At 40.5% G+C, this 27,736-nt stretch overlaps 1 protein-coding gene across 1 annotated transcript in view; it reads right to left on the reverse strand.

Annotated features, from left to right (window-relative positions):
- Positions 1 to 27,736, reverse strand: part of LOC122550229 (A disintegrin and metalloproteinase with thrombospondin motifs 16) — a 229,647-nt gene that overhangs the window by 158,526 nt on the left and 43,385 nt on the right. Inside the window, exon 4 of the mRNA XM_043690988.1 lies at positions 2,434 to 2,719. Within this exon, the coding sequence (XP_043546923.1) occupies positions 2,434 to 2,719 (286 nt within the window). The remainder of the gene's footprint in view (positions 1 to 2,433; positions 2,720 to 27,736) is intronic.

A 27,736-nucleotide genomic window follows, 5' to 3' on the forward strand; every position in this document is an offset into this window, starting at 1 on the left:
GACTATGAATTCAAATGCTTGTTGCAATGGAGTAAAATGTTTGTTGTAATTTAACAAAAGCTAAAGGCTTCATAAATGTAAATGTAGCATAAGAATCTTTATTTATACAATGTTATCTAATATGATTTAGAGCTTTATCTGGTGGAAATTGATTTGATTTTATCTCTGCATGTGCTCTGAGTTCTTCCATGGTGGATACCAGATGAGTTCACGTGATTGGACGAAATTTCAGAAGGCAAGGGCATTCGTTGGCATGAGTAAGTTTTAAGTTGCCATAGGGACTGTAAATGGCAATGGGACCACGGGTTATCATGGAAAGCACAGATGGATTCTTGATCAGTAAGCTTAAGGGGCCAAATGGCTTACTTCTAATCCTATTCTCTCTGGTCTAACCATGAGTGGGCTGGTGTGACTTGAAGAAAATCGTGATGAATGGAATTAAGTGGTGCAAAGAAGGGTAACCCGGGGTGGAGAGGTATGACGGTGGGGGGATTTTTCTTTTGCTTTATCTTTTTTCAATTAAATATGCAAGTGCAGTGCACATACACTAAGACAGCCTTTCCATGGAGTCCAATTCTGCACATAGCATCCTCTGCTGTTGTTCTGTGGTTGACTGGCCTGAATCCTGGACAACCCTGAACAGAATTCTAACCTTCCAGATCCTTTTTTCCCCAGTCAGGTTTGCAGAGATGTAAAACGTCATGTCTCTGTACTCCTGATCAAATATGAAGGCCCAAGATATAATGGCTTTCTACCTCACAGTCTTCAACCTGGAGAGGAAAAGCTTTAGCTAAACCTCCTCACTTCATGATGCCTTCAAGTAATAAAATGAAAGTGCAGTAGCAAATACATTTTGATGAATGAAAAGAATCAACATTATTGCAGAAGCGGCTAACACAATAATTTAGGACATCAAACCGACTGTCAATATTCTCTTCCGAATTTGTTACCCAATCTGTTTTTCATTAGTTTTCCAAAACTATGGATTATATTATGACACCACCTTGTGCAATCTTTTAAAGAAAAATCTGTAATATCCTAATTCTATAAAACAGCAAGATAATTTTTCAGTTGCATTTGAACATTGATTTACAAATGTGACTGAAGTACCAGTTTTGAAGATTTTAATGCGCTATTAAATAATTATTTTGTTGCTTTCTCTTTGGTGAAATCAAGCTTTTTGAAACTTGAATTGAGAAAGTCACCTAGGCCAATGGGAGTCCATGGCACAGTGATAATGTGAGGAGCAGGAGAATTGACACTTCGGGCATAAGCCCTTCATCAGCTCTTCCTGATGAAGGACTTATGCCCAAAATGTCAATTCTCCTGCTCCTTGGATGCTGCCTGACCTGCTGTGCTTTTCCAGTATCACACTCTCAACTCTGAACTCCAGCATCTGCAGCCCTCACTTTCTCCACAGTGATAAAGTTACTGTTCTCATAATCCAGAACCCCAGCTAATGTTCTGAGGACGTGGATTTGAATCCCACCATGACAGATGTTTGAATTTGAATTCAATGAGAATCTGGAGTAAGACATTAGTCTAATGTGACCATATAACAACTGTTGATTGTTGTCTTTTTAGGGAAATAAATTTACTGATCCTACGTGGTCTTGCCAACACACAAACTCAGACCCACAGCAATGTAGCTGAATTATCCTCCAGCAGTTGGGTATTGGCAATAAAATGCTGTTCTTCCCATCAAGACCCACTTGAGCAAATAGAAAAAAAAAGTAAGGACTGCATTGCACTGACTTTCTGGCTTTGTTAAGCTAAACAAAAGAAAGCAGGCCTCCAATTTTAAAGCATCATTGGCATTTAACTATTTCCAAACCATCAACTGCTTGCGTCTTTGCTTTCCTGGGATTCACTGCATCCTATAAAAGAAAAGCTTTGCTTTTCCTTATCCAGTTGGAGTTATAAGTGTTAAGTATTAAGCACAAACATCAAAAAGAAAATTTTGAATCAACAATAATTGACTTTAGAAGTTAGCTTGAAGTATAACTTTTGTTTGAAGTTAGGAGTGAAATGTAATTCCTCCTGGCTGTGGATGTGGAAACTGGAGCATTTATTGGATGGGAAAGAGAGCAGTTGGGCCTCTGGTGCCTTTTCACCAATAAAATCCGGGGTGGACAGATTCATGAATGGTTTTCCCATCCATTCACTAATTCAGACCATTAAGTGAGCAACTAATGCAATCTAAGAATGTGTCAAGACCTCCATCACCAACATTAAATTTGATTCTAGGAGCGACTGTGTTACATTGATCTTGGGTTCAGCTGATGACTACAAACTTTCAACATTTACTTCTCGGTTTGTGAAATTTGTGCATTTTTCAATAAAATTCCCATATTGCTGTTAATTTATCAGTTATTCAGTGCAACAGAAAGACCTAAAATTTGATAAAGAAAATAAAATACTTCCCTTACATACATTTCTTGCGTCTTCCGCAGTAGTGTTGCTTTTGAAGTTGTCCATGCTTGTAGTCATTACGACGTCGGTGTTGGTGTCGATACTTATGATCATAATATCCAATTCCCATAGACCTTTGATTTATGGTTACCTCGTTATTTTGATGGTGCACTTTTGGCTCTGCAGATCTCTTATAGAGGACATGTGGATGGTGCCCTTTAGGTGCTGTGTAATTGTGCTTAAGTGCAAGGTGCTGAGGTAGAGGTGTCAAAATGTAATCAGCTTCTTCTGTCCTGATCAAACCTGACTGTAAAAGAAAGAGGAAAACATTAGATTACAAAGTACATAGAAAATATTCAGACTGACAAAAATAAGATGCAACCATTGTCTTTGATAAAGTATGACAAATTGGATTATTACTTTCAGAAATACAAAACAAGTGGAAAATATAACAGCAGCCTGCTTATAAAGATCAGTGATACGGTCATGTTCAAACAATTTAACGTTACTTCCTATGGTAAATGCACAACAACACAAGTTAACATTAGGTATAAATTTTAAGCAAATTTTTAATATCAGATAATTAACCTCATTAAACCAACACATTGGCAGATAATAGGCAAAGGAATCCAAATATTATTATTTCACAATGTGATTTCTGAACAATAAGGTGAGCTTATATCAGCAATTACCCTATTTATTACATTGTCTGTTTTGGGATGGTAAAATTTCCAACAAGTTTTTTGGGCTATAAGATCAAAGACCTGACCTAATCTCAGTGGAAAGTTCACAGTCTCAATGATGTTGGTTTGGACTTGGACCAGCGAGATTATGTTCCACATGATCAACTTCTACCACCAATCCCATTGAAGGAATATCCCACCTTTGATCTACCCTCATAACTCAGATCTCCTGCACTGAGGTTAGTCCCTTTATGGTTCTCAGTCTATTGTCCAAATGTGGACATGAACCTTGTTAAGAATTGATTATAGTATTCAAGGTTTCAAGCGAGTCTACAGCACGGCCAGTACAAAATACACTTAGATTACTGCTTTTTAGATTTAACTACATAGAAGTATTAGAATTGAAAGCGATGAGTGAGTGGACATCAATAGTGGTTTATCTAATTTACAAATGGTTAAGCATGTTGCCAGTAAAAGGCATTCAACTCTCCATGAACATGCCATGCCACAATGCATTCTGAAGTAACTCCATGTTTCCTGAAAGATTCAAGCCCATTTTCTCATCACCCGATTTATTCTCTCCAAGAGGAGTTCTGCTCCTTCCATTGCAACAAAATCATTCCAGCTAAATTCACAAATGACGTTCTCTGTTAGTATGACTACAATGCAGTCTCACCCTCCTTTGCATCTGATTATATGATTTTTTTAAAGGAAGTATAATAACTTGTATGAACTTACAAATTGTAATAGAAATTTTACTTCACACTGTAATTGATTAAAATATTCAACAGCACAGCTTGCCACAGAAGTTGCACGGCAAGTACAAAAAACAGCAAAGGTTGTTTGAGTTACTAAATAATCGTATAAGCATTTCAGGGCTTCACATTATAGAGATGATGTTAAGAATCCAATTTTTTGACATTCAGCTTTAAAGCATAATGTAAAGCTACATATTATTTCAATCAACAAGTCTCTGCCTACTTTTGCATATTTTAATAACAAACATGTTTTTCTAAATTCATTTATGGAATACAGGTATTGGGGGTTACGCCACGATTTATTGCCCTGACCAAATTGCCTTGAAGAAAGTGGCAAATGCAGTCAATGAGGGTAGATATACCCAAATGCTGTTCGGAAAGGTATTCCAGGATTTCGGTCCAGCATCAATGAAGAAACAGTGATACATTTCCAAGTCGGAATTGTGCATGGTTTGGAGGCGAACATGGAGGTGGTGGTGTTTCCATGCATCAGCTGCTATTACATCTTCCAGGTATTGGGGAGGGGGCGGTGGTGGTGGGGCATCCTCAGTCATGGGGTCTATCATTGAAAGTCAGCAGGGTTATCAGGGACAAATGCTTGGGAAATCAGTTGTGAAGACTGGAGTCAGCATGCTGGGGAGCAGAGGGGACAGTGATTGTGAAGGGAAGCAATTCAACATACAGAAATGGGAGACAATAGTGCATTGGAATACACAGGTTACTGCAGAAGGGTGGTAATTAACTGAGTCACAACACCCTGGCTTTGATGGAAGGGGGCACAAATAGTGTAGCATGATTATTGGCCTGGCTAAGCTGTAGGTCCAGTGGACTGTGTATCATGGGAAGATGAAGAATTAAACGAAAATGTTGTGTGGGAATGTGTGGAAGCTCTGAACTGATAGAATCATAAGACATGCAAGAAAGAAAGGATCACGACAGTTTCAAGGGTCTGGATTACCAGCCTAAGCTTGCAACTCTGCCAAGGACAACAATGTGTTGCCTTCCATTTTAGTTGAATCGCAATTGTTCAAGGAAAAATGGCTGCAAGCATCCGGATTGGCAAGTCTAGGACTCGCATCATCCTTCAATGGATGCTGAACAACAAGATGATGATGCAGGTGAAGATCTCCGTGAGACATGCAGGAGGGACAGGAAGCTCGTAGTGCAACATCCTTGATGTCATTTCCTCCAGGAGTGACAGTTGTGCTGCTTAGAGGGAATATTGTTGTTTACCCCCAAGTGTAAGACCATATAGACCATACACACAGTGTTGCATTATAACATGGCACTCTCAACACAGACACAAACAGAAAAAACTCCCAGTCCGCCAACATCTAAGCCATCTGTCACTGTCAATCAAATTTCTTAGAGGTCTGTGCCAAATAAAATGGGAATTGCCTGACACCTATATTCTTGAAAACTTCCTTGTTCCCAATTCATTTCAAAGGCTTGATGTCTTACCAACATAACGACTGGAGACAAGCAGGATCATGGTTGAAGACTCCGTGATGTAACCCTCACCTGAGACCAAATGCAGATACATTGCTCCCATCCTTCTACCAGGGCAATGGTAGTGCAGATGATAAGCCTCCTGAAGATGAGGTTCCAATGCTTGGATTGGTTTGAGATGGCCTTACAATACACTTCAGAGAGTGCCATACAATCCTAGTATGCCACGCCCTACACAACTGAAGCAGATGAGAAGGAATGTGAGCTGGGAGGATGGCATAAATTTTCCGCGGAGGTAAACAAGGACTTTGAGCTGGAGGAACATCACTGTCTGCATGATCAATTGTTACTGTGTTAGGCACAATAGTCCAGATATGACATAACTGATACATGGTCCAGTAAATGGGAGTTGGGTGTGGTGGTCATTCACTGATTGTAAATTTGTTGCTGCTTGAAAGCAAATAGTCCCTGCCTGTTCCCAGAAACAACTGCAGCCCTCTTTGTTTGTGTTATTTCTTTGCTTTTGCCCAATAAAGTTTACATTTTCTTTGTTTGAAGGCTTTCCCCCACAGTGAACAATGAGATGTGTTGCGCCAGGCATTAGGGAAAGTGCAGCACTCCCTGATAGTGTTCCAACATCGTAGAGTGCTAAGGATGGATAGACTGTAACTTGAGCTACAAGAACCAATGACTGTTGATCAGACAGGGTGGTAACTAAAATAGTACTGCAATGGAATGCAAATTTGTATTTGCATGAATTGTCACCTGTGCCACCTATGCCCATGCAGAATCTGCTAGTTTTGTTGCCTGTGAGCAGTTGCTGACTGGCAGTACTTGACCTGCCACACCAGTTGGGCTTTAAGTATGATGCCAGAGGCAAGCTCCCATTCTGTGGTGAGTACTTCCCCTGCTGGTGAGCACATGCTGGAATAACATGCACACCATAAATGTATGGTGCACACAGAAGGCAAGCAGCATAAAATTGCACAGGAACATTTCCTGGGAGAAAGGTAAGCTCCGTATGTAATCATCATTTTAGCAAAATACTCTCCTTTTTTAAATGACTTTGCTCAATTACGAATATTTGGCTGAGTTTCGAAAGCTTCAGCTCAGCAGGTATTCTTGAAACAATACTAGGTGCACGAACTGTAATGACAGTGCATGTCTTTGATGTGGTTCTTTGGTTGTTTAATAGACATTTAAAGGAATACAGATGTTGGTTACCCTTGGTTTCTTTTAAAGAAAGGATTGTACATTTACATTGTGTTTCCTTTGACTATTGGAGGTTTACTTTTACTTTTCCCCAATAATTTTCAAGATCATTCCCATTGCTTTTGCATTGCTTCTAGGGGATATATATATAGTAAGTACTGGGTGAGTGGCATTGGAGGATTAATTGGTGAGGAGGGAGGGCATAGAGGTGCCATGGAGTGACATAGGTAGTCTGTGTAGGCATGGGGGGGGGGGGACATACATGGATGCATGAAGCAGTTACGGATGAGCTTAAATGGCACGGGGTGGGTGAAGGGTTGAGGGAGGTGAAAAATGAATTGTAGAGACCATGTGAACAACGTTGAGAGCTTGGCTACTGTTTTTCAGAGCTGCAGCAGGCCTTTTATCCAGTCCACCTCTGCACCCACACGCCTTGCACAGCTCACAAAATGCACTATGAACCCAACCCCTGTGTGAAAAGTAGAAAATGGAGTGCAAAGTCACACTTTGCGGCAGCTTTGCAGTTTCCCAGCTTTATTCAAAGATTCAGCCCATATTTTTTATTTAAACAGTAAAGTGGGTTATAATGAGGGTTACAGCAAAAACGATAAGAAAACCATGCCACTTTACGAACATATATCAAGTCATTCTATGGCACTTTCCTGTGCTGATCACTACCATCAATGCACAAGAAAAATCAGAAGCAGGCCAACAGTAAAAATGGATGGCTGCCAAGTAGACATTCAACTCAATATTAAGGCGCTATCCCTTCCAGCTACTGCTGGCAGGGTATGCAAATTGTTCCAACTGTTCGTCAAGTCCACATGAAGTGACCTAAAATACTTAAGAATCATTTAAAATAGGGAAAACATGAAAAATCAAAACCATTTTGAAACAGAATCAAAGAAGTAGGCATGAGGACAAGAGAAAGGAATTGGCAATGAATGGAGGGTGCACACAATTACATTTGATGAATTCAATTACTGTGATGGGGGTGTGGTTGAGGGTGGGGCAGTAGAATTAGAACAGAACAATAAAGCCCTAAAATAGTTAGCTAAGAAGTTCTGAAGTTAGAGAGAAACACCAAAAAAGCAGTTTGCATTGATGCTTCAGCAGGCCACAATCTCTCACTGAGATGACTAAATCCACTTGGAAATTCAGGGACAAAATCTTTACTTTGTAAATTCTGGTTTTATATTTAAACTGCGACACTTCAGCCAAATCTGGGGGAGACTGAGGTGCAGTGATATTGTCACTGGGCTTGTAATAGAAGGGACTAAACTAACAATCTGAGGAGACAGGTTCAAATCCAACTGAAGCAGCTGGTACAATTTAAATTCAATTAATAACATCTGGAATCACAAAACTAGTGATGGCAACACATCTGGCTGACTTGTGTCCTTTCAGAAGGAAATCTGCTTTCCTTACCAGTCTGGTCTCTACGTGACTCCAGATCCACAGTAATGTGCTGCTTTTTAACTTCCTTCTGAAGCAGCTCAGCTACCCACTCAGTTCAAAGGTCATTAGGGATGGGGAACAAATGTTGACCTTGTCATAAAGAATTTATTTGAAATGATTAACTAGTTATCTGTATGATCCAGCGATTGATTATCAAGGATCATTAGTTTGGACTTCAGCTGCATGGTATCAAAAATTGAGTACTTTCTGCTTTTCAATTTATTCTTGGGACAGATGAATCAATGGCAAGGCAGGATTTATTGTCCAGCACTAGTTGTGCGGAGGACATAATAGCCAGCCATAATCGTACAGAACTCAAATCACAAATTTGTAGCACACGTGGCAGATTCCGATACATCAAAGACACTAGTAAACAAGCTAAGTTTTTACAAAGCAATTGTTTTCATGGTCACTTTTTATTTCTGTATTTCTGGTACCAGCCCACAGTTTCAGATTTATTTGAATTCTGTTTCACAAACTGCTGGGGTTCAAGCTCAAGATTACTTGTTGTTGGTCCCGGACCAATGCCATCATCAGTCTTTCAGTTCATTATTAGCAGTGCTTGAATGATCAGGCTTTAAATGACAGAAATATCTAATTCTTCACTCTCAGCATAGGTTTGATTCCCCTGCTCCTCGGATGCTACCTGACCTACTGTGCTTTTCCAGCATCACACCATCTGCAGTCCCCACTTTCTCCTTGTTCAATATATTGTTTCAGTTGCATTACACTGTAACCTTTTGCTATAAATTCTGTATCATATGATCGTGCTCCACAGCTACTAATGAAAGAGCAGCGTTCTGAAAGCTAGTACTTCCAAATAAATTTGTTGGACTACAACCTGGTGTTGTACGATTGTTAACTTTGTCCATCCCAGTCCAACACTGGTACCTCCACATCATGAGTATTATCTGTGACAGAGCAGAGTATCTTTACAATAATGGGCACTTGCTGTGAGGATGGAGTAAGGTGAATCTTTTCAGTCCTAAAAAAACTTAGGAAATGAACACAAATGCCAATCAGGAGGTCTAAACTTGACAGAATTCTTTTGGAAGGGTGGGATACCATTTTGGACAAACAAGATTCCATTTTGCAGATAGGATGTGACAACTTTGGAAGATCAGTTACCTTTTGGGAGAAGTAAAGTGTGTTACAGGATTTTAAAAGCAGAGATAAATGTGTATACAAAGTGTATAAACTTATCAGAGCTATAAAACTGAGAAGGAATTTAGATTTCCTGCACTTCAAATATTTGATAAATTGTCTGTAGTGTTGAAATAAAATAGGAGTACTGGTGACCATGTAACAACCACATTCACATATGAAACCATGTATTTTAAGTGGTCCCAGCAGAATTATGGCACAGGTCTGAGTTATACTTGCCTTTTTGTCAGACATGCAAAATCTTCCTTACTCCAATTCTACCCAGCCCTCTCCCTCACCTCTTTTTCCAATACACTGAAGAGTTTACCAGAGATCCCTCCTGTACTGACCATGAACTGGAAAATTTCAATAATATTGCTTCAAATTCCTCCCCTCTCTCACCCAGTCCACTTCTGACTCTTCCCTTCCCCTCCTAGACTTATCAGACTCCGTTCCTGGAAACTAGTGATCATCTGAGATTCACTACAATTCAACAGATTCTCTAGAGCTCGGTGGGATCATACTGTATTTCACATGTTTTAGCTCTCACCTCTTCCCAATGATGGGGTTCCTCTCATCCTCACCTTCCACCTCACCCTTTTTCGTCTCCTCCTTCCTTGAAACAAAATTATTGAAATTTTCCAGTTCATGGTCAGTGCAGCAGGGATCTCTGGTAAAGTCTTCAGTGTATTGGTAAAAGAGATGAGGGGGCTGGGTAGAATTGGAGTAAGGAAGATTTTACGTGTCTGACAAAAAGGCAAGTATAACTCGGACCTGTGCCATGATTATGCTGGGACTACTTAAAACGCATGGTTTCATATGTGAATGTGGTTGTTACATGGTAAGGATTCCGTTGAATTCTCAGCATCTCAAACTTTGATGCCTCGGCTCTGAGTGATCCAATTTTCCACATCAGCAATTTTTGAAGGCCTTCTTCCTCAACCAATGACTTCCTCCCACAATGATTAAAAGGAATCTTGTCCATGTACAACTTATTTCTCACACTTCTGTCCTTACCCCTTACTTCTCCCTCAGAAACTATACAAGTTTCCTCTTATGCTCATCTTCCATTCTCCCATTCTCCAGAAGTAATGGATCATATTCAGCCATTTCTGCCATCTCCAGCATGATGCAAGCAAAACAGCTTCTTCCCCTATCATATCTGTTCTAACAGTGAAACACCTCTCACTTTTGATTGGTCTTCCTTAGTTCCCAATGTAGTATTTCCACCCAGTTGTCAAGTCCCTTCACTGTATGTGATCCATTTCACATCTTTTAGCTCTCAAACCTTCCCCAAAGATGGGGCTCCTCTCACCCTCACCTCACCAAATCACTGTATTCAACAGGTCAATCTCTACCACCTTCTTCAGCTCCAGCATGATGCCATCACCAAACATATCTTTCCCTGACCTCTCTTTCAGAAGTCCAAAGGAACCATTTCTATCACAACATCCTGATCCACTCTTCCATAACCCCTAACAATGCCACCCTTGCTTACTGCACCTTTCCAAACACATTCAGAGATGCTATAACAGTCACAGTTCCACCAACACTCAAGAAGTTTGACACCATCCAGGACAAAGCAGCCCATTTGATTGGCACCACATCCTCAAACATTCAGTTCCTTCACTACCAACGCTCAGTTGCAGCAGTGCGTACCATCTAATAAACGCATTGCAAAAATTCACCAAGGCTCCAGAAATAGCACTGTTAAAAATCCACAATCACTACCATCTGGAAAGACAGCAGCATCAGATATATGGGAACACCAGATCCTGCAAGATCCCCTCATCACTCTGACTTGGAAATATGTCACCATCCTATCAGTGTCACTGGGTCAAAATCCTGGAACTCCCGAACAGCATAAGAAGTGTACCAACACCAGAATACAGTAGTTCAAGAAGGCAGCTCACCATCACCCTCGCAAGGACAAACAGCGATGGGCAACAAATCCTGACCCAGCCAATGAAGCTCACATCCCCTGAATGAATTATAAAAAATATTTTGCCTTATCTTTTCCTTCTCCCAAACACTCCTTCCAACTGAAGTCGAGATTTGCTTCTACTTCTTTCGATTAAGGACGCTGTATTCATTGGTCACAATGTGGTCTACTCTACAATGGGCAGAAGAAATACTGTAAAGTCTGGGTGACTGCTCAGTTCAGTCCCCTAGCTTGAGTTACCCATCACTTCTTAATTCTCCACCTTGCTTTCACTTGCTTAATCTGAAATATTGTTCAAATGGAGTGTCATGGATTATCTTCTTTTCTCAGTCTAAAATGCCCAAACCTTTACCTTGTGACTACATTCCCATGCAAGACCCTCTAGCAAGGTGAACCAGCATCTCAGCAACTATCCTATCAAATCTTTTCAGAATAGTCTACATTGTAAGATCATCTCTTGTCGGAGGGTTTCCGAAAAGATTTACAATAATGTTGCTGGGACTGGAGGGTTTGAATTAGAAAGGACAGACTGGATAGGCTGGGACATTTTTCACTGGAGCGAGAGAGGTTGGGAGGTGATCTTACAGAGGTTTAGAAAATCATGAGGGGCACAGATAAGGTGAATAGCAAAGGGTTGGGGAGTTCAAAAGTAAGGGCATATTTTTCAGGTGAGGGAAGAAAAGTTTAAAAGGATGATTTGTATGTGGAATGAACTGTCAGAGGAAGCGGTAGATGCAGGTACATAAATAGGAAACATGTAGAGGGATTTGGGTCAAGTGCAGGCAAATGTGACTGGATTAGTTTGGGAAACTTAGTCAGCATGGACGAGTTGGACTGAAGGGTCTGTCTCTGTGCTGTACGACTCTATTATAATGCTGAACGTAGACTCGAGACTGACAACTCAGCAATGACCGATGCACCAAGTATCTAGTGGGCCCTGCAGAACTTCACTACATCTGGGAACTGGTGTTAAAATTGGGAGAGCTGTCCTGCATAACTATTCAAGCAATACAATAATACTCAGAATTACAGCTTTAAGCAAACTCTAAACATTTTTAAATTAGCATCACTGTTTTGAGTTACCTATCAGAAATGATAGGCGGAAGAGGGTACTGCAGATGCTGGAGATTAGAGTCAAAACTAGAGTGGTGCTGGAAAAGCACAGCAGGTCAGCCAGCATCCAAGGATCAGGAAAATCAATGTTTCAGGCGGCCCTTCAGATTTTCCTGATCCTTGGATGCTGCCTGACCTGCTGTGCTTTTCCAGCCCACTCTAATCTTATCAGAAATAATAGCACAGTGGGAGGGATTGGATCATAGAGTCCTCAATGCTGGCTCTGGATCCCAAGAGATCTTTTGGCACAATTCAACCATGAACAAAAAAATCTCTTGCAGGTTGCCACCTTCTCTCAGCTTATGAGCCTATATGCCAATATTCTTCCAAATTGGACATCACATGATGCTAGCCTGAGCCTGGGATGGATGATAAAAAGGAAACAGTGAAAAGGTCCATTTGACCTTGCCCTCAACGACCTACTTTAGATGAGATTAGATTCCCTACAGTGTGGAAACAGGCCCTTCGGCCCAACAAGTCCACACCGACCCTCCAAAGAGTAACCCACCCAGACCCATTTCACTCTGACTAACGCAGCTAACAGTTTGGGTAATTTATCATGGCCAATTCATCTGATCTGCACATCTTTGGACTGTGAGAGGAAACCAGATCACCTGGAGGAAACCCACGCAGACACGGGGAGAATGTACAAACTCCACCCAGACAGGCACCCGAGGCTGGAATCGAACCTGGGACCTTGAGGCAGCAGTGCTAACCACTGAGCCACCGTGCCGTCCAATATACCTATTTTATACCTATCCATAAGTGATGATAAAGAGTGATGACCATATAGTCCTTGCAGAGACAACTGCTAACTTTGAGAAAACTCTCCATGCTGTGTGGCACTACTATCATGCTAAATGAGAGTGATTCAGAACAAATCCAGCAGGACAAAAGTGGGCATGCAAGAAGTGCTGTGTACTGTTAGCAACAGCAGAATTGCAGTCAACTGCAGTTTGTATCCTTGTGGTGCATCATTGCCATGTCTTTGATTGCAATATCAGATCAAAGAACCAGTGATGAAATCCAAAATTAGGGTTAAATCATAAAGAATCAGAAAACACTAACAGCAAAAGAATGGTCATTTGAACTTAATGTTGCTTTGAGTATTTGATACAACACATGCTGACATGCACTGAAATAGATCATATACTCAACTTTTACGTCCAGAGGGGTTCATTAAAGTCTATGGGGGAGGAGGTTGAACTGAGGATGCAATTAATAGGGTTTATAACAGCTTTTAGCACTATAGTCTGTTAGCATTTATAGTATTTAAAATATTTTTGTTCTAAAATTGCTTTGCTGTTTGCACCAAAGTATGAACACTTTCAGTTTTGACTTGTTAAAAAAAAATACAATTGTTCACAGATTTCAATTTTTGTTTTTTTTTTAATCCACATTTTGTACAAAAATTGTCAATGAATATTTGGGAAAACAGATCAATCAAAAGAAGGTAGATGAAGTAAGAATGTGACTGGTCATTCATTTACTGCAAAAAATAAAGTGATTGTAATGGTTCCGGTCAGAAATCTATTTTCTTCACAGGTTTTCATGTGTTCTGATCAGAGGTAAGCCCTCACTCAGCACAGATTTGGGAGGGTTAGGCTAGAAATGAGGAAATGAAACAATAGATTACTTTAGCACATGGGCCAATATCCTCTTGACAGGGAGTTTTCCTCCAGCTCTTAAAGCCTACATTACCTGGCCAAAACAAGTGTCACTGAATTAAGGTAGGTTATCAATCGTTGCAAGATTTAAAAGATAGACCCTGATTTAACCTGCCCTCCTCAATGGAGTCGTTCAAGCAACAGGAAGTTCTATGCCCACAGGGAAAAGGAGATGAAAAAGCAATAACTGGTGGTCAGAATAAATTGCATTGGCTATCTATCACAGTGACGGCAAAAAGCAGCAACAAGCAAATTGGAATGGACACCAGCTGGTAGGAGCAGCCAGATTACATAGTGTTTTGATGATGTTCTCGTCAAAAGAACTTTGCGTTTACAAAAATATAAAAAGTAGCTCTTAAAATGGAAGGATACAGAATTCACCTTTCTGACTGGCATGAACTGTGTAAATCCTTTTAGAGTCATACGCTTTTGCGTGCATTCCACAGCTCATATAAAACACAGTTCACATTGAAAACTAAATTCAAACTTCACTCACCCCAGCATGAAAAGACAATAAGGTCAACGGACTCACCCACGTTTGATAAATGTGTCACATACGTGCTGGGGATAATACTAAAAAGAGGGGTTGCAACTCTTCAGGGGAGGTATTACTTAATTTTCACAATGTCCTAAATGTTGTAAAGGAAAATACCTATGCTTCCTAAAATGCTCCTTCTACCCAGCTTTAAAAATAAACTGCAACAGATATGAAAACCCCAGAATGATAAGACGCAAGGTTCCTCAGGTATTGGGTCCCAGACTTCATTGCAACAGAGCCAGGGCAATAAAAGATAAATTAATATCCCCTTCCAAAAATCTTTCCTCTCCCTGATTTACCTTGGTGCCAATCAGTCACCTCTGAGCCCTGCAGTTTTGCCACAAAATTAAAATTGTCAAACAATGTCTCAGCCCTATTCCCAATTGTCCTTGTATTTACAATTTGAAATGAAATTAATAACTTGTGAGAAAAGATATAAAAAGGAATATATGGAGTTATACCCGAAATACGCTAATCTAGGATGATAAATTGAAACCAACAAATTCATAAAGAATTCATAAATCTTCTCAACCCAAATATATATTCTTTTTTTCTTGCTAAATGGAGAATTATCTAATTCCCTTTTGAATTCTTTGACAAAGGCAGTCTCTAATTTGACTAAGTGACTGTCTATTTAAATCAATGAGTAATTGTGAAGAGATTTTTCTGTGGCATTAAGCACATTTTTTTCCCTTTATTATGAAAAATAGATCTCAACCTTATCCATCTGGTTATGCCTTTCATTATTTTCAAAAAAATAAACACACCGCCTTCTTATCTTTTTTTTTGTACAAATGGAAGTTGGTGCAGGTTTTTTGCCTTTCAGAACTTAGTGAAAATCTGAAAATTATCTTAAGTGGCCTTTATTGCACTTTGTTAAAATCATGATTCCAGTATCAGTTTTTATTTCATAGAAGTAGTTTGATAAGATTTGATACCCCAAATGAGATTTCCTCTCTGTTTCAAAAACTGCCAGGAACACTTTGAATATGAATTCCATGGATGGATTTTTTTTTAGCTCTTGTTTTACATCCAGAATACCTTCTACTGTTGATTTGGTAGGGCAATTGACAATTTGAGTGACTTTAAAAACTTACATCTTGTTAAAAAAATACTGCATTATATTATGCTTTTCGTAGTCAAAGTGTTTTAGAGCCACTGAAGTACTTTTTGAAATGCAGTCACCATCGTGATCTGGAAACACAGCAAATAATTTGTGCACAGGTGACTCCAATGCCTCTCCCTCAATGACGGCAAAACAAAAGAACCAATCATTGAGTTCAGGAAGAAAGGAGGAGAATACGCCCTCATCTACATTAACACATAGGAGGTCGACAGGGGCGAGAGTGTCAACTGTCAACCTGTCCTGGACTTCCTATGTAGATGTGATGGTCAAGAAGGCACAGCAATACCTCTTCATCCTCAAGCAGCTTAGGAAATCCATCCTATCCATAAGGACCCTCACCAACTTCTACAGATGCACCATACATAGCATACTATCAGGGTGCATAAGAGCCTGGTACAGCAACTGCTCTGCCCAGGACTGTAAAAAAACTACAGAAGGTTGTGTGCACAGCCCAGACCATCATGGAAGCCAAACTCCCATCCACGGACTCCACTTACCTCACTCGTTGCCATGGAAAGGCTGTTAACATCATCAAAGATCCCTCCCACCCCAGTAATGCTCTCCTCCGCCTCTTCTATTAGGCAGAAGATACAGAAGCTTGAACACTCGGACCAACAGGTTCAAGAACAGCTTCTTCTCTGCTGTTATTCGACTGATGGATTGACTCTCTAACTTCAAATAATGTTGATCTTGCTTTGCACATCTCCTGTGCAGTGCAACTTGCATACTTCACTCTAAGGACCCTATGATCTGCATGAAAAAACAGAAGTTGCTAGAGCAACTCAACAAATCTGGCAGCATCTGTGAAGAGAAATCAGAGTTAATGTTTCAGATCTGGTGTCCCTGAAGCAACCTATTATCTGTATGTCCGTGCTTACTATGATCTGCCATACTGCTTGCAAACAAAGCCTTTCACTGTATTTAGTTACAAGTGAACACAATAAATTAAATCAAACAAGAATGTAAGAATGCGGCACAATGGTAATGTGTTCAAAGATGCCAACCTGCTAAAGACTTGTGCAATAAGTTGTTGTAAAAGTTGATTAGAAAAGTGTTAATGATGAGATTATCTGGGCTATTAATTGAGGGGTAATTATTGACCAGGACACCGAGAATAGATCCTCTTCTTTATAATAATGTCAAAAGGTCTTTTATAAATGCTTGAAAGAACAGATGGGTTTGGTTATGTGTGATCCAATAGATAACACCTCTGACAGTTCAGCATTCCCTCAGTACAGCCATACCTTTTATGTTGGAAACCTGGATTGGGTGTGGAATATAAAACTTAGCCACACCTTATGTCATATGACCATTTTTGTAACTTTTAGTATGAGTGTATAGAATTTAATGTGATTAATTTAGCCAATTGCTAACTTCCTCCACGTCAGTAAATTTACTTTATGCTGACTTAGTAAATGCCTGAATTTCAGCAAGGTGGAGCTGAGAAGGCACATGCTTAAAACCGTGGAAGATGAATGCTAAGAAGGTTATAACAAAGAATCCCCTTTCTGAAGGCAGTTAGAATTCCACAGAAATCTACAGCCCACGAGAAAGGCCCACTTCAGCCTGTCCGTTCTCCCTCACTTACTTTTATTGCTTCTGTTTAAATTGCAGCTCAACCGCTCTCTATGGTAGCAAGTTCAATATTCTGACTATTCCCTGAGTGAAGAACGTTTCATCAATTTATTTTTGGATTTATGGTAATGATCTTCTATTTATGGCCTCTATTGTTGAACCCTGCACAAGTGGTAAACGTCTTTCCCACTTCTCACCATAAACAATTCTCTCATAATTTTAAAGACTTCCTTCAAGTCACTTATGGAATGGTAGAATCTCTGCAGCGTGGAAGCAAGCCATACGGCCCATCGAGTTCACACTTACCCTCCGAGCAGCATCCCACCCAGACTCCTTCCTCAATCCCTGTATTTCCCACGGCTATTCCTGCACATCCCTGGACACTATGGGCAATTTAGCATGGTCAATTCACCTAACCTGCACATCTTTGGACTGTGAGATTAAACTGGAGCACCCGGAGGAAACCAGTGCAGCCTGGGGGAGAACGTCTGTGTGGAGTTTGCACAAGTGCCCGAGGCTAGCCGGTCCCTGGCACCATGAGTCAGCAGTGCTAACTGCTGAGCCACTGTGCCATCACTTTGCAGCCTCTAAAGAATCGTAGTCTGATAGGTCTATCCTGTTGGTGGTCTATCGTTGTAAATTTAATTGTAGAGCTTTCCCAAATGCAATTGGACGCAAATTCTCTTGTCGTAGTTTGGGAGGTATTTACACAAGTGCGTGTAAAAGAGAGAAGTGTTACTTCCCTCCCCTCCCCACCAGGTGCAGTCACTGTTAGAAATAAATGTGGTGCACAGTTTGTGCTGAAAAAGGTTTCATTAATTGCAAATGATTTACTTTGTTCTTTGCTGGTGTTCATGGGAGAGAACTTCTGCTCTAAAAATAGTGCCATGTGATATTTTAAATCCCTCTGGGCAAGCAGAGACTTGAATTGATGTCTCATCTGAAAGGCTACATCTTCTAAAAAGACAGCATTTGCTCAAGATTGAAATGTCAGTTGAGATTCCATGATAGGGTTGCATATAACAATCTCATTTTAGATCTATTTAAAGGAATAGGGAGGAAACATAAGATTTCAATCAGATTATTTCAGCTTGGTTTTAAGACTATAAAGTAAAGACCAAGCCTGTGGTGACAGGGAGTACTTTCCTAAAACCCCAGATCTCACTCCTCAAAAGAATGTAACAGGTATACTACAAAGGTGTCTTCAAAATTGATCTGAGTACCTCCCGATGCTTCACAAGTGGCAAAGTTGAATGTGAAAATGTTGCAAATAGATTTCTTGCAGTGGACTTTCTTTATTATTTTCTCATTCTTTACCAAACAGCATTGTGGGTCTACCTACAGGACACGGACTGCACCAGTCCAAGGTGGCAACTTACTATCATTTTCTCATGGGCAACTGGGGACGCATGTCCAGCCCTCACTCTTAGCGCCTTGACCGGACTTAACCTGTCCATCTTCCTTCCTACCTTCCTGCTCCACATGTCCAACTGACCTATCACAATCAATACTCCATCACCACAGGCTTGGTCTTTACTTCATAGTCTTAAAACCAAGCTGAAATAATCTGATTGAAATCTTATGTTTCCTCCCTATTCCTTTGCATCTGCATTCACCTACCTTTCCCCCAGCCCCACACCCCTCCCTCTACTTATTTCTCAGCCCCTTCCCCCTCCCCAGTCCTGATGAAAGGTCTTGACTCTCCTGCTCCTCTGATGCTGCTTGACCTGCTGTGTTTTACCCAGTTCCACTCTTTATCAACTCTGACTTTCCAGCACCTGCTGTCCTCATTATCTCCACGTATAGTAAGGTGCTAACCCAGCCAGCATTGCCATGCCCCACAAGTGAACTTAAAACAAAAAGAAATTAAGAAGTGCCTTTTCACTTACAAAGCTAATTCAAACTTCTTAAAAATGCTATTCTCAATGACATTTCCAGATCTTCTATTTCTTTAAAGTGCCAATTGATTCAGAGGCAAACTGTGTTTATGCTTAGCACAGCTGTATTAGCTCATTTTACTCTCTGAGCTGAAAACCCAAAGCCAAATCGAAAGTCAAAAATCCTGAACTAATCCTTGTTAACACTTGACTTTCATGTGATCACAGAGCACAACTCAGATTACGGATATTTACATTACAGCTTTAAGCTACAAGCCCTTAGAAAATGACTTTGGGACAATCTATGAGAGAGAGAGTGATGTCAGTATGGCTGCACTTCCCTGTGACATATAGACCAATTCTTTTCTCTTCATTTCATTTGAGAAATACTTTGAGCACAGCAAAAGTCAGCGTGACAGCTTGGAAATTAGCATTCCTCAATTATTTTCAAATTTATAATTCAGTTCCATAAAATTCTGATTTGGAGATGCCGGTGTTGGACTGGGGTGTACAAAACTAAAAATCACACAGCACCAGGTTATAGTCCAACAGGTTTAACTGGAAGCACATTAGCTTTCGGAGCGACGCTCCTTCATCAGGACACAACCACCTGATGAAGGAGCGATGCTCCAAACGCCAGCGTGCTTCCAATTAAACCTGTTGGACTATATCCTGGTGTTGTTTGATTTATAAAATTCTGATGTTTTAACCCCCTCTCCCATCCTGATGCCTCCACTCTCTTAAGGGTACAGTGTGATAAAGGGCTTTGCAAAAGCACGCATCTTACACTGAGCTGGATACAATAAATCAGCAAATTTCCTGACTTTGCAAACCCGACACAGAACTAATGTGCGAAATGGCTGGACCTATGTTTGAAGGACTCGATGCATTAACTAAATGGAGATGGGCCTCTCACTCCCAGAGATAGGGTGGCCAAGTACAGAGGCAAGCTGTTTAGTAGGCCTACTGCTGTGATCTGAGACTTTGCCCAGTTATGATACCAACGGTATAATAAAACAGCTCTCTGAACCGCCATTCACTATCTCTCATTCCCATACACTTCCCAAACCCACACCATGATAACTTATGACCCACCCCATGGCCACCATACTCATCATGCCAACTCATGCCATTCTATCCAAGCCCATGGCCCCTCATATCTTCCAAGATAACCAATGTCCCTCTACTATCACCTACAGCTGCTCATACACTCCATAACTTATGCCCCCTACCGGATCCTATGGCCCCCTCATAACGTCCTTGCCATTCCCATGATCCCTTATACCCTCTATGCCAACCTATGCAACTACAGTATTTATATAGCTAGCGCAGTTCAGCTCCTGGTCATTGGTAACACCACCAAATGTTGATAGTGGCTGATTCCATAATGATAATACCTATAAATGCCAAAGAAAGATGTTTAGATTTTCTCTTGTTTGAGATGGTCATTGGCAGAAATAACTACGTTTATCACCCAATTGACAGCCTTTGACTTGAAACAGTGGTTGAAGTACAGGTGGCCCAGGGATTGATGCAGAACAAAGTCATCATGACTACTGTTTGAATAAAGGAGCACACCAGATGTACTTTAAAGGAGTAGAACCCCTTTCAGGTTCTTGCATATGGATGAGTTCAGATGAAGTACGTGCATGTAGCTCATACGATGCTGTGCCAAATCCTGCAATCCAATCATATGCTTGTGCTCTTGTGGCCTGCTCATCTCTGGCAACAACAAATGAACTAAAGCTATTTCTTTGTGGATTGAGAGTTGGAATGCACTGAAAACTGCAAAGTGTGAGTATATCTTCCAGCAGTAGACATGAAATGTGGCAACTGGATAGATGTTAGCAGCAATGCACAGCTCCACAGCCAAAGGCATTGCTGTCATACAGTCAGTCAGTCATACACTATGAAAATAGACCTTTTGGTCTAACTTCACGCCAATCAGACATCCCAATCTGACCTCGTCCCATTTGCTAGCATTTGGCTCATATCCCTCTAAACCCTTCTTATTCATATACCCACCTAAATGTCTTTCAAATGTTGTAATTGTACCTGCCTCCACCACTTCCTCTGGCAGCACGTTCCATACACGTACCACACTGTGTGAAAATGTTATTCCACAGGTCTTTTTCAAATCTTTTCCCGCTCATCTTAAACTTGTGTCCTCTAGTTTTGGATTTGCCCACTCTGGAAAAAGACATTGGCTATTCACAATATCCATGTCCCTCATGTTGTCTCCTTGCCCTTCTTGGAGGTTGTAGTTGTGCCCACAACAGTTGGTGATTTCAACCGCTCTTTGGGTGTCTCAAGAAACTGTCTTTGCTTAAGTTCAGGTCAGGTTGACAAGCAGGAGGCTGGAAGAACACAGCAAGCCAGGCGGAGAAGTCAAAGTTACAGGTATAACCCTTCTTCAGGATTGGTAACAAGGAGGTGTCAAACCCTCAAGAGCAGGTTGTGTCAATCCCAGTGTTTTAATGGAAGTAATTGAGAACATTGCAGATGCCTGAACCATAAATCTTCTGATGTTCTTTTGATTCAAAAATCATTCCTTTGAAATGAAAAGCTTGAGAGAGGTTTGGCGGGGGGTGGGTTGGGGGAGGGTGGGGAGGTGGTGTGGAGACATCAGCAAATTACAGATCACTTAGTCCAACATCTGGAATGTTGTCTGGAAATTACTATACTTAATGACACAGCGACAGAACACCTTGACAATTTTCTGCAGAGCAGAGGTCATGGATTTGTAAAGAGCAGATCATGTCTGAAGAAGCCAAGTGATGTTGTTTTTGAACAAGTGACTAATGCAGTGGCACAGAGTTTTTTTTTGGCATGTTATTTCTTCACATTTCTGATCAGGACTCTGGTAAGAGACTATTAGCTGAAGTTGAAGTTCATGGGATTGAAGGAAAATTGTTGACGTGGTTCAGAAATTAACTGCTTGTCAGGACAACAAAAGTAGCAATCACGAAAAGGTTTCTGATTTGACAGGATGTGACTAATGGTGTCCAACAAAGATTGATGCTGGGGTCTCAGCTACTTCCCACACTTACGAATGACATAAACAATGTTGTTACATGTTCACATTTACCAACACTTTGATAAGGGTCATCGTGAGCAATGTGGATGGGGGTAAAAAGATTACAGAGATACTGATAGACCAGTAAATGGACAGAATTATACAGCTTTTCGTGGAGATCACCAACTTTGGATTAGGCATAGAATTGGATACTTTATGAACTGCGAAAGTTACAAACAGTGGAGATCGAAGGAACTTGGAGATCTAGTTGCACAGATCATTATTAACAGGTAAGGAAAGTACTCAAGAAGATGACCAGAATGGTAGGCTTTGTATCTAAAGGAATAGAATTCAAGGCGCTGGATGTCATCTTATTCTAATACAATGCCCTAGTTAGACCACACCAGGGGTACGATGAACAATTGTTTGCACCGCACCTCATGAAGGATATACTGATCTTCGTGGGAGTGTATTGAACCATAATGACATTAGATTCTAAGTTAAGTTATAAGAAGGTATTATACAAGATGGGTTTGAATTCATTGGAATTTGAAATGTAATGGGTGATTTGATTGAAGCTGGCAAAATATTAAAGGAAGGTAGCTTGGGAAAAACTGGTTGTGCTTGTTTAAGTAGTAAGGGACTAGGGAGCACAGTCCAAAAGGTAGAGCTAGATCATTCAAAAGGAAAATTAGGAAACATTCCTACACAGAGTGTGATAGAAGTTTAGAACTATCTTCTAGAAATGACAATCAGGACTAGATTAACTGTTAATTGTACATTTGAGGTTGAAAGTGATTTTGTTTTGAAACATGGGGAAAAGTTCAACATATATAGTTAGGTCAAAGATAAGCAACAATCTTACTGAATGGAGGAAGAATGTCTTCGAGGGGCTAAATGGCCTCCTCTCAAATCTTATGTTCTTATATTTCCAAGACAATTGCTCCCTAAAGGTCCTTGATGGATATTATGTTCTGTTGACACCAGTTCCATCCATCCCTCTCCTCACTCTTTCAGCAATTTGACCTGCTCTCCATAGCCCCTCCTCCTCCATTCCACGTTACTTAAAAAGTACTTAAGTACCAGCCATATCATTCCCAGCAAACTACTAAGACAGAGCACAGGTTGGAGTACAACATTCAATATGGCCGTTCTGGCACTATCCTCTGGTTGACAACATAACCTGCAATCTCAGTCTGCTGCCTGGAGTGCTAGGTGCACACTTACAAGCCCTCTTAACAAGGTGGCATCCAGCTCACTTGACATAAGAAGCATGCCCACACATTTCAAACATCATTTAAGCATTAGGAGGCTGCATTTATAACAGCTGTTTGCAAAATTGGTATTAAGAACTCCAAGAATTCACTCCTACTAGATGCATTTAAAGCTGCATACATCTTTGTACATTGAGAAAAATAGCTAGAAACGCCGTCAGGATAGGTGCTGTGAGAACTGAGAAACCCTTGTTGAGTTGACCTATCAAAAGCTGCAATTTTACATCAATTTCAGAAAAATCAGCACTGGTCATCAAACCGGAATTAAAGCTTGGATATTTAAAACAGTTAAAACCTCCCATTAAAGCATCCCTATTCCCTGGTCTGGGACAGTGTTGAAACTGGACAACTCACCCAACTGAATAGGCTTCAGAGCAGATCCAGAAAAAGGGCGCTTTTAACATCAGCCGATCCATGAACATTTAAGTACTTTTCCTCAAATACATTTAGATAATCTTGAAAGGTTAAGACATAGTTATATAACATATATTGACAATTACAAATTTACAAACATGTGAACAAGGAACAGGAGTTGGCCATTTGGCCCCTCGAACCTGCTGTGCTATTCAGTAAGATCATAGCTGATCTGATATTAACCTCGACTCTACATTCCTGCATGCTCCCAAGAATAATTCATCTCCTTCTTAATCAAGAATTTATCTACACCTGCCTTCAAAATATTTAAAGATTCTGCATCCACTGCTTTTGAGGAAGGAAATTCCAAGGACTCTCAAACCTCAAAATAACTTTCCTCATTTCTGTCGTAAATGCCGAATCTTTAATTTTAAACTATGATCCCAAGTTCCACATTCTGCTACAAGAGAAATCGTTGTTTCATGTCTACCCAGTTCAGTCCCCTCAGGATCCTGTGCTTCAATAGGTTAATGCTGATAGTTCTAAACTTCAGAGCTGAAAAATGTGTTGCTGGAAAAGCGCAGCAGATCAGGCAGCATCAAAGGAGCATGAGAATCTTCATTTCAGGCATAAGCTTATGCCCGAAACGTCGATTCTCCTGCTCCTTTGATGCTGCCTGATCTGCTGCGCTTTTCCAGCAACACATTTTTCAGCTTCCTATGAACAGGGCCGTTTTGTAATCATACCAATATAATACCTCAATATCACGTGCTTTTAATTCCTCAATATTCTTTAATGTGGCACCTTATCAAATGTCTTCTGGAAATCTAAGTACATTAGCGAGATTTGAGAAGATTTATAGCTCAGGTTGAGGTTCTGGTTGTAAGTTTGCTCGCTGAGCTGGCAGGTTCATTTCCGGACGTTTCATCACCCTACTAGGTAACATCTTCAGTGGGCCACCAGGCAAAGCACTGCTGTTGATTCCTGCTTTTTATTTATATGTTTGGGTTTCTTTGGATTGGCGATGTCACTTCCTGTGATGATGTCATTTCCTGTTCTTTTTCTCAGGGGGTGGTACATGGGGTCTAACTCAATCTACATACATTAGCTCTTCCTGGTTCCCATTTATCCACAACACAAGTTACTTCTTTAAAGAACTCCAATGAATTAGTTAACCATACACATATTTGAAAAGACAATGTTGAGTCTGCCTGATTATATTGAACATATCCAAGTGTTGTGCTGTAACATCTTTAATAAAAGCTATTAACATTTTCCCAATAATGAATGTTAAACTAACTGGCCTGTAGTTTCCTGCTTTTTGTACGCTTCCCTCTTGAATAAAGGGGTTACATTAGTTGTCCTCCAGTCTAAAGGAACCTTGCCCAAATCTAACATAACAAGGGCATCTTACTTAAAACAATGAATTTTCAGCTCTTCCACATAAAAATATATCCCAATCCCGGTGATGTGAAACAGTCTGCTGTCCCTGACTTCAATGCTCGTCTAACCTGCTCACCATTCTGCAATCAGTTGCTGTAGCAACATTGACTGCTCATAAATGAAAGGATTTTATCATTGAATCATAGAATCCGTACAGTGTGGAAACAGGTCATCTGGCCCAACAAGGCCACACTCACCCACCAAAGAGTATCCCATCCACACCCGTTTCCCTGCCCTATTACCTTCCATTTCCCCTGACTAATGAACCTGAGCGACACTTGCCTAAACACTGTGGACAACTTAGCATGGCCACTTCACCTTACCTGCACTTCTTCGCACTATAGGAGGAAACCCACACAGACACTGGGAGAATGTGCAAACTCCACACAGTCGCCTGAAGCTGGAATCGAACCCGCGTCCCTGGCGCTGTGAGGGAGCAGTGCTATTGTAGCTAAGATACAAAATCCTAACTTGTGAGTTGTCAAGAGTTCCAATACTGAAACAACACTGTTCTGTTAAGGACTTACATAAAATCACTTTCATGAGTGTTATCTATCACTGTTCATTTTGTTATTTTTAAAGTGCCCACTGAAAAGATACCCACAATTGAACATATATAGATTTAACATTGGAATTATACTAAATGTCTTGTCTGCTAAAATGTAGAAGCCACAAACTGAATGTTTGAATCAGCCCCTCAAAAGTTAATGATCACCTCGGTTCCCAACTTCCTGCCGGAATTAAAAATGTCTCCTTCTTTTCTAAGGCAAAAGATGTATTCTCCTTCCCACTTTTAGTATTCCTCAAATTGCTGTCCATAAATATTCAGCAGAAAACCTGAATGAATTCCAGGGCTACTACAGCAATGTTTACTGTATGATATAAGAAGTCGACTATTCAGCCCATCAAGTATACCCTGTCCTTCAATGAGATCATGTCTCAGTTGACAAATGTCTTTTAGAAATCCAAATATGTCACATCCACTGGTTCACCTTCTTCTGTCCTGCTTGTTACTTCCTCAATAATTCTAATAAATGTATCAAGCATGATAACCCTTTTGTCAGCCATGCTAACTCTGCTTGGCTGTATTATGTAGTTTTAAATGCCTGGCTATTACATCATTATAATAGACTCAAACACTTCTCCCATGGCAGAGGTTAAGCTATCTGACTTACATTCACCTGTTTTTTGTTTTTGTCTCCCTGACTTTATGAAGATTGTTACATTGGCAGTTTTCCATTCTTCTGAGATTTTCAACAATCTAAAGATTCTTAAAAAATTACAAAGAATGCATCCACCATATTGTAACCTCAGGATTATTCCCCTTGGCTCATTCTAGCGAGGCCAGAAATAGGAAGATAATACAGTTGAATGCATAGCTAAACAGCTGATGTAAGAGGGAGGGTTTGGATATCTGGATCATTGGGATCTCTTCCACTGCAGGTGAGATCTGTGTCAGAAGGACGGGTTACACCTGAAGGGGTATCATTATCCTTGCAAGGAGGTTTGCTGGTGCCACTCTGGAGTGTTTCAACTCGTGTGGCAGGAGGATGGAAACTAGAGCAGGGGCTCAGCATGTGATTATTTGAAAAGAAGAGGGGGGTAAAATCGAACAAGTCGAGGTAGAAGAACAGGCTGGGCCAGGTTAAGGAACACAGTGGGACTAGAAGTCTGAAGTGCATTGATTTTAATGCAAGGAGTTAACAGGTAAGACAGGTGACTTTAGAGCCTGGATTAGTACAGAGATCTATGATGTGGTAGTCATTACAGGAACTTGGTTGAGAGAAGGGTGACAGCTCAACTTTTCAGCATTTAGATGCTTTAGCATGATAGAGAGGGATGCAAAAGGGATGAGGCTGTTGATTTCTTAAGGAAGATTGTCACAGCCGTGCTACAAGATGACATCTTGGGGCTTGTCCAGTGAGGCCATATGAGTAGAACATAGGGATAAGAAAGATGCAGTCACTATAATGGGGTTAGACTATAGACCTTCCAATAGTCAGTGGGAAATAGAGGAACATATATAAGCAAATCATGGAAAGATGTAAAAACATTCTTGTTGCCATGTGTGATTTTAATTTCCCTAATATTGATGAGGATTTCTTTAGTGCCAGAGGCAGAATTTATTAGGTACATCAAGGAGGGATTTTTGAAACAATTCATAGATAGCCCAACAAGGGAAATGCTGCACTGGACCTTGTTACAGGGAATTAATCTGGCTAGGTGATGATGTTTCAGTGGGGTAGTATTTTTGGAACAGTGATCATAATTCAGGAAATTGTAAAGTAGTTATGGAAAAGGATAAGACTGGTCCTCAGGTGAAAGTGTTAATTTGAGGGAAGACTAATCACAACAGTATCAGGAAGGAGATGGAAAAATTGGATTGGGGGCAGTAAATCATATCTGACATTTGGGAGTATTTTAAAAGCCAGCTGACCAGAGTTCAGGACCAGCACATTCCTGTGTGGATGAAACATAAAGATAGCAAAATTCAGGAACCTTGAATGATGAGATAACCCAGGAAAGTACAGGCTGTTTGTGCCTTAAATCATTAATGGGCAATTTATTGGGAAAGATGCTTTGGGAAAGGATTTACTTGCATTTAGAGAAGAAAAGACATACTAAAGATAGTCAGCATGGCTTTTTGCAGGGGAAGTCTTATCTCACAAACTTGATTAGGCCTTTTGAGAAAATTA

This window comes from Chiloscyllium plagiosum, chromosome 5, assembly GCF_004010195.1.
Source record: "Chiloscyllium plagiosum isolate BGI_BamShark_2017 chromosome 5, ASM401019v2, whole genome shotgun sequence".
Taxonomy (NCBI): Eukaryota; Metazoa; Chordata; class Chondrichthyes; order Orectolobiformes; family Hemiscylliidae; genus Chiloscyllium; species Chiloscyllium plagiosum.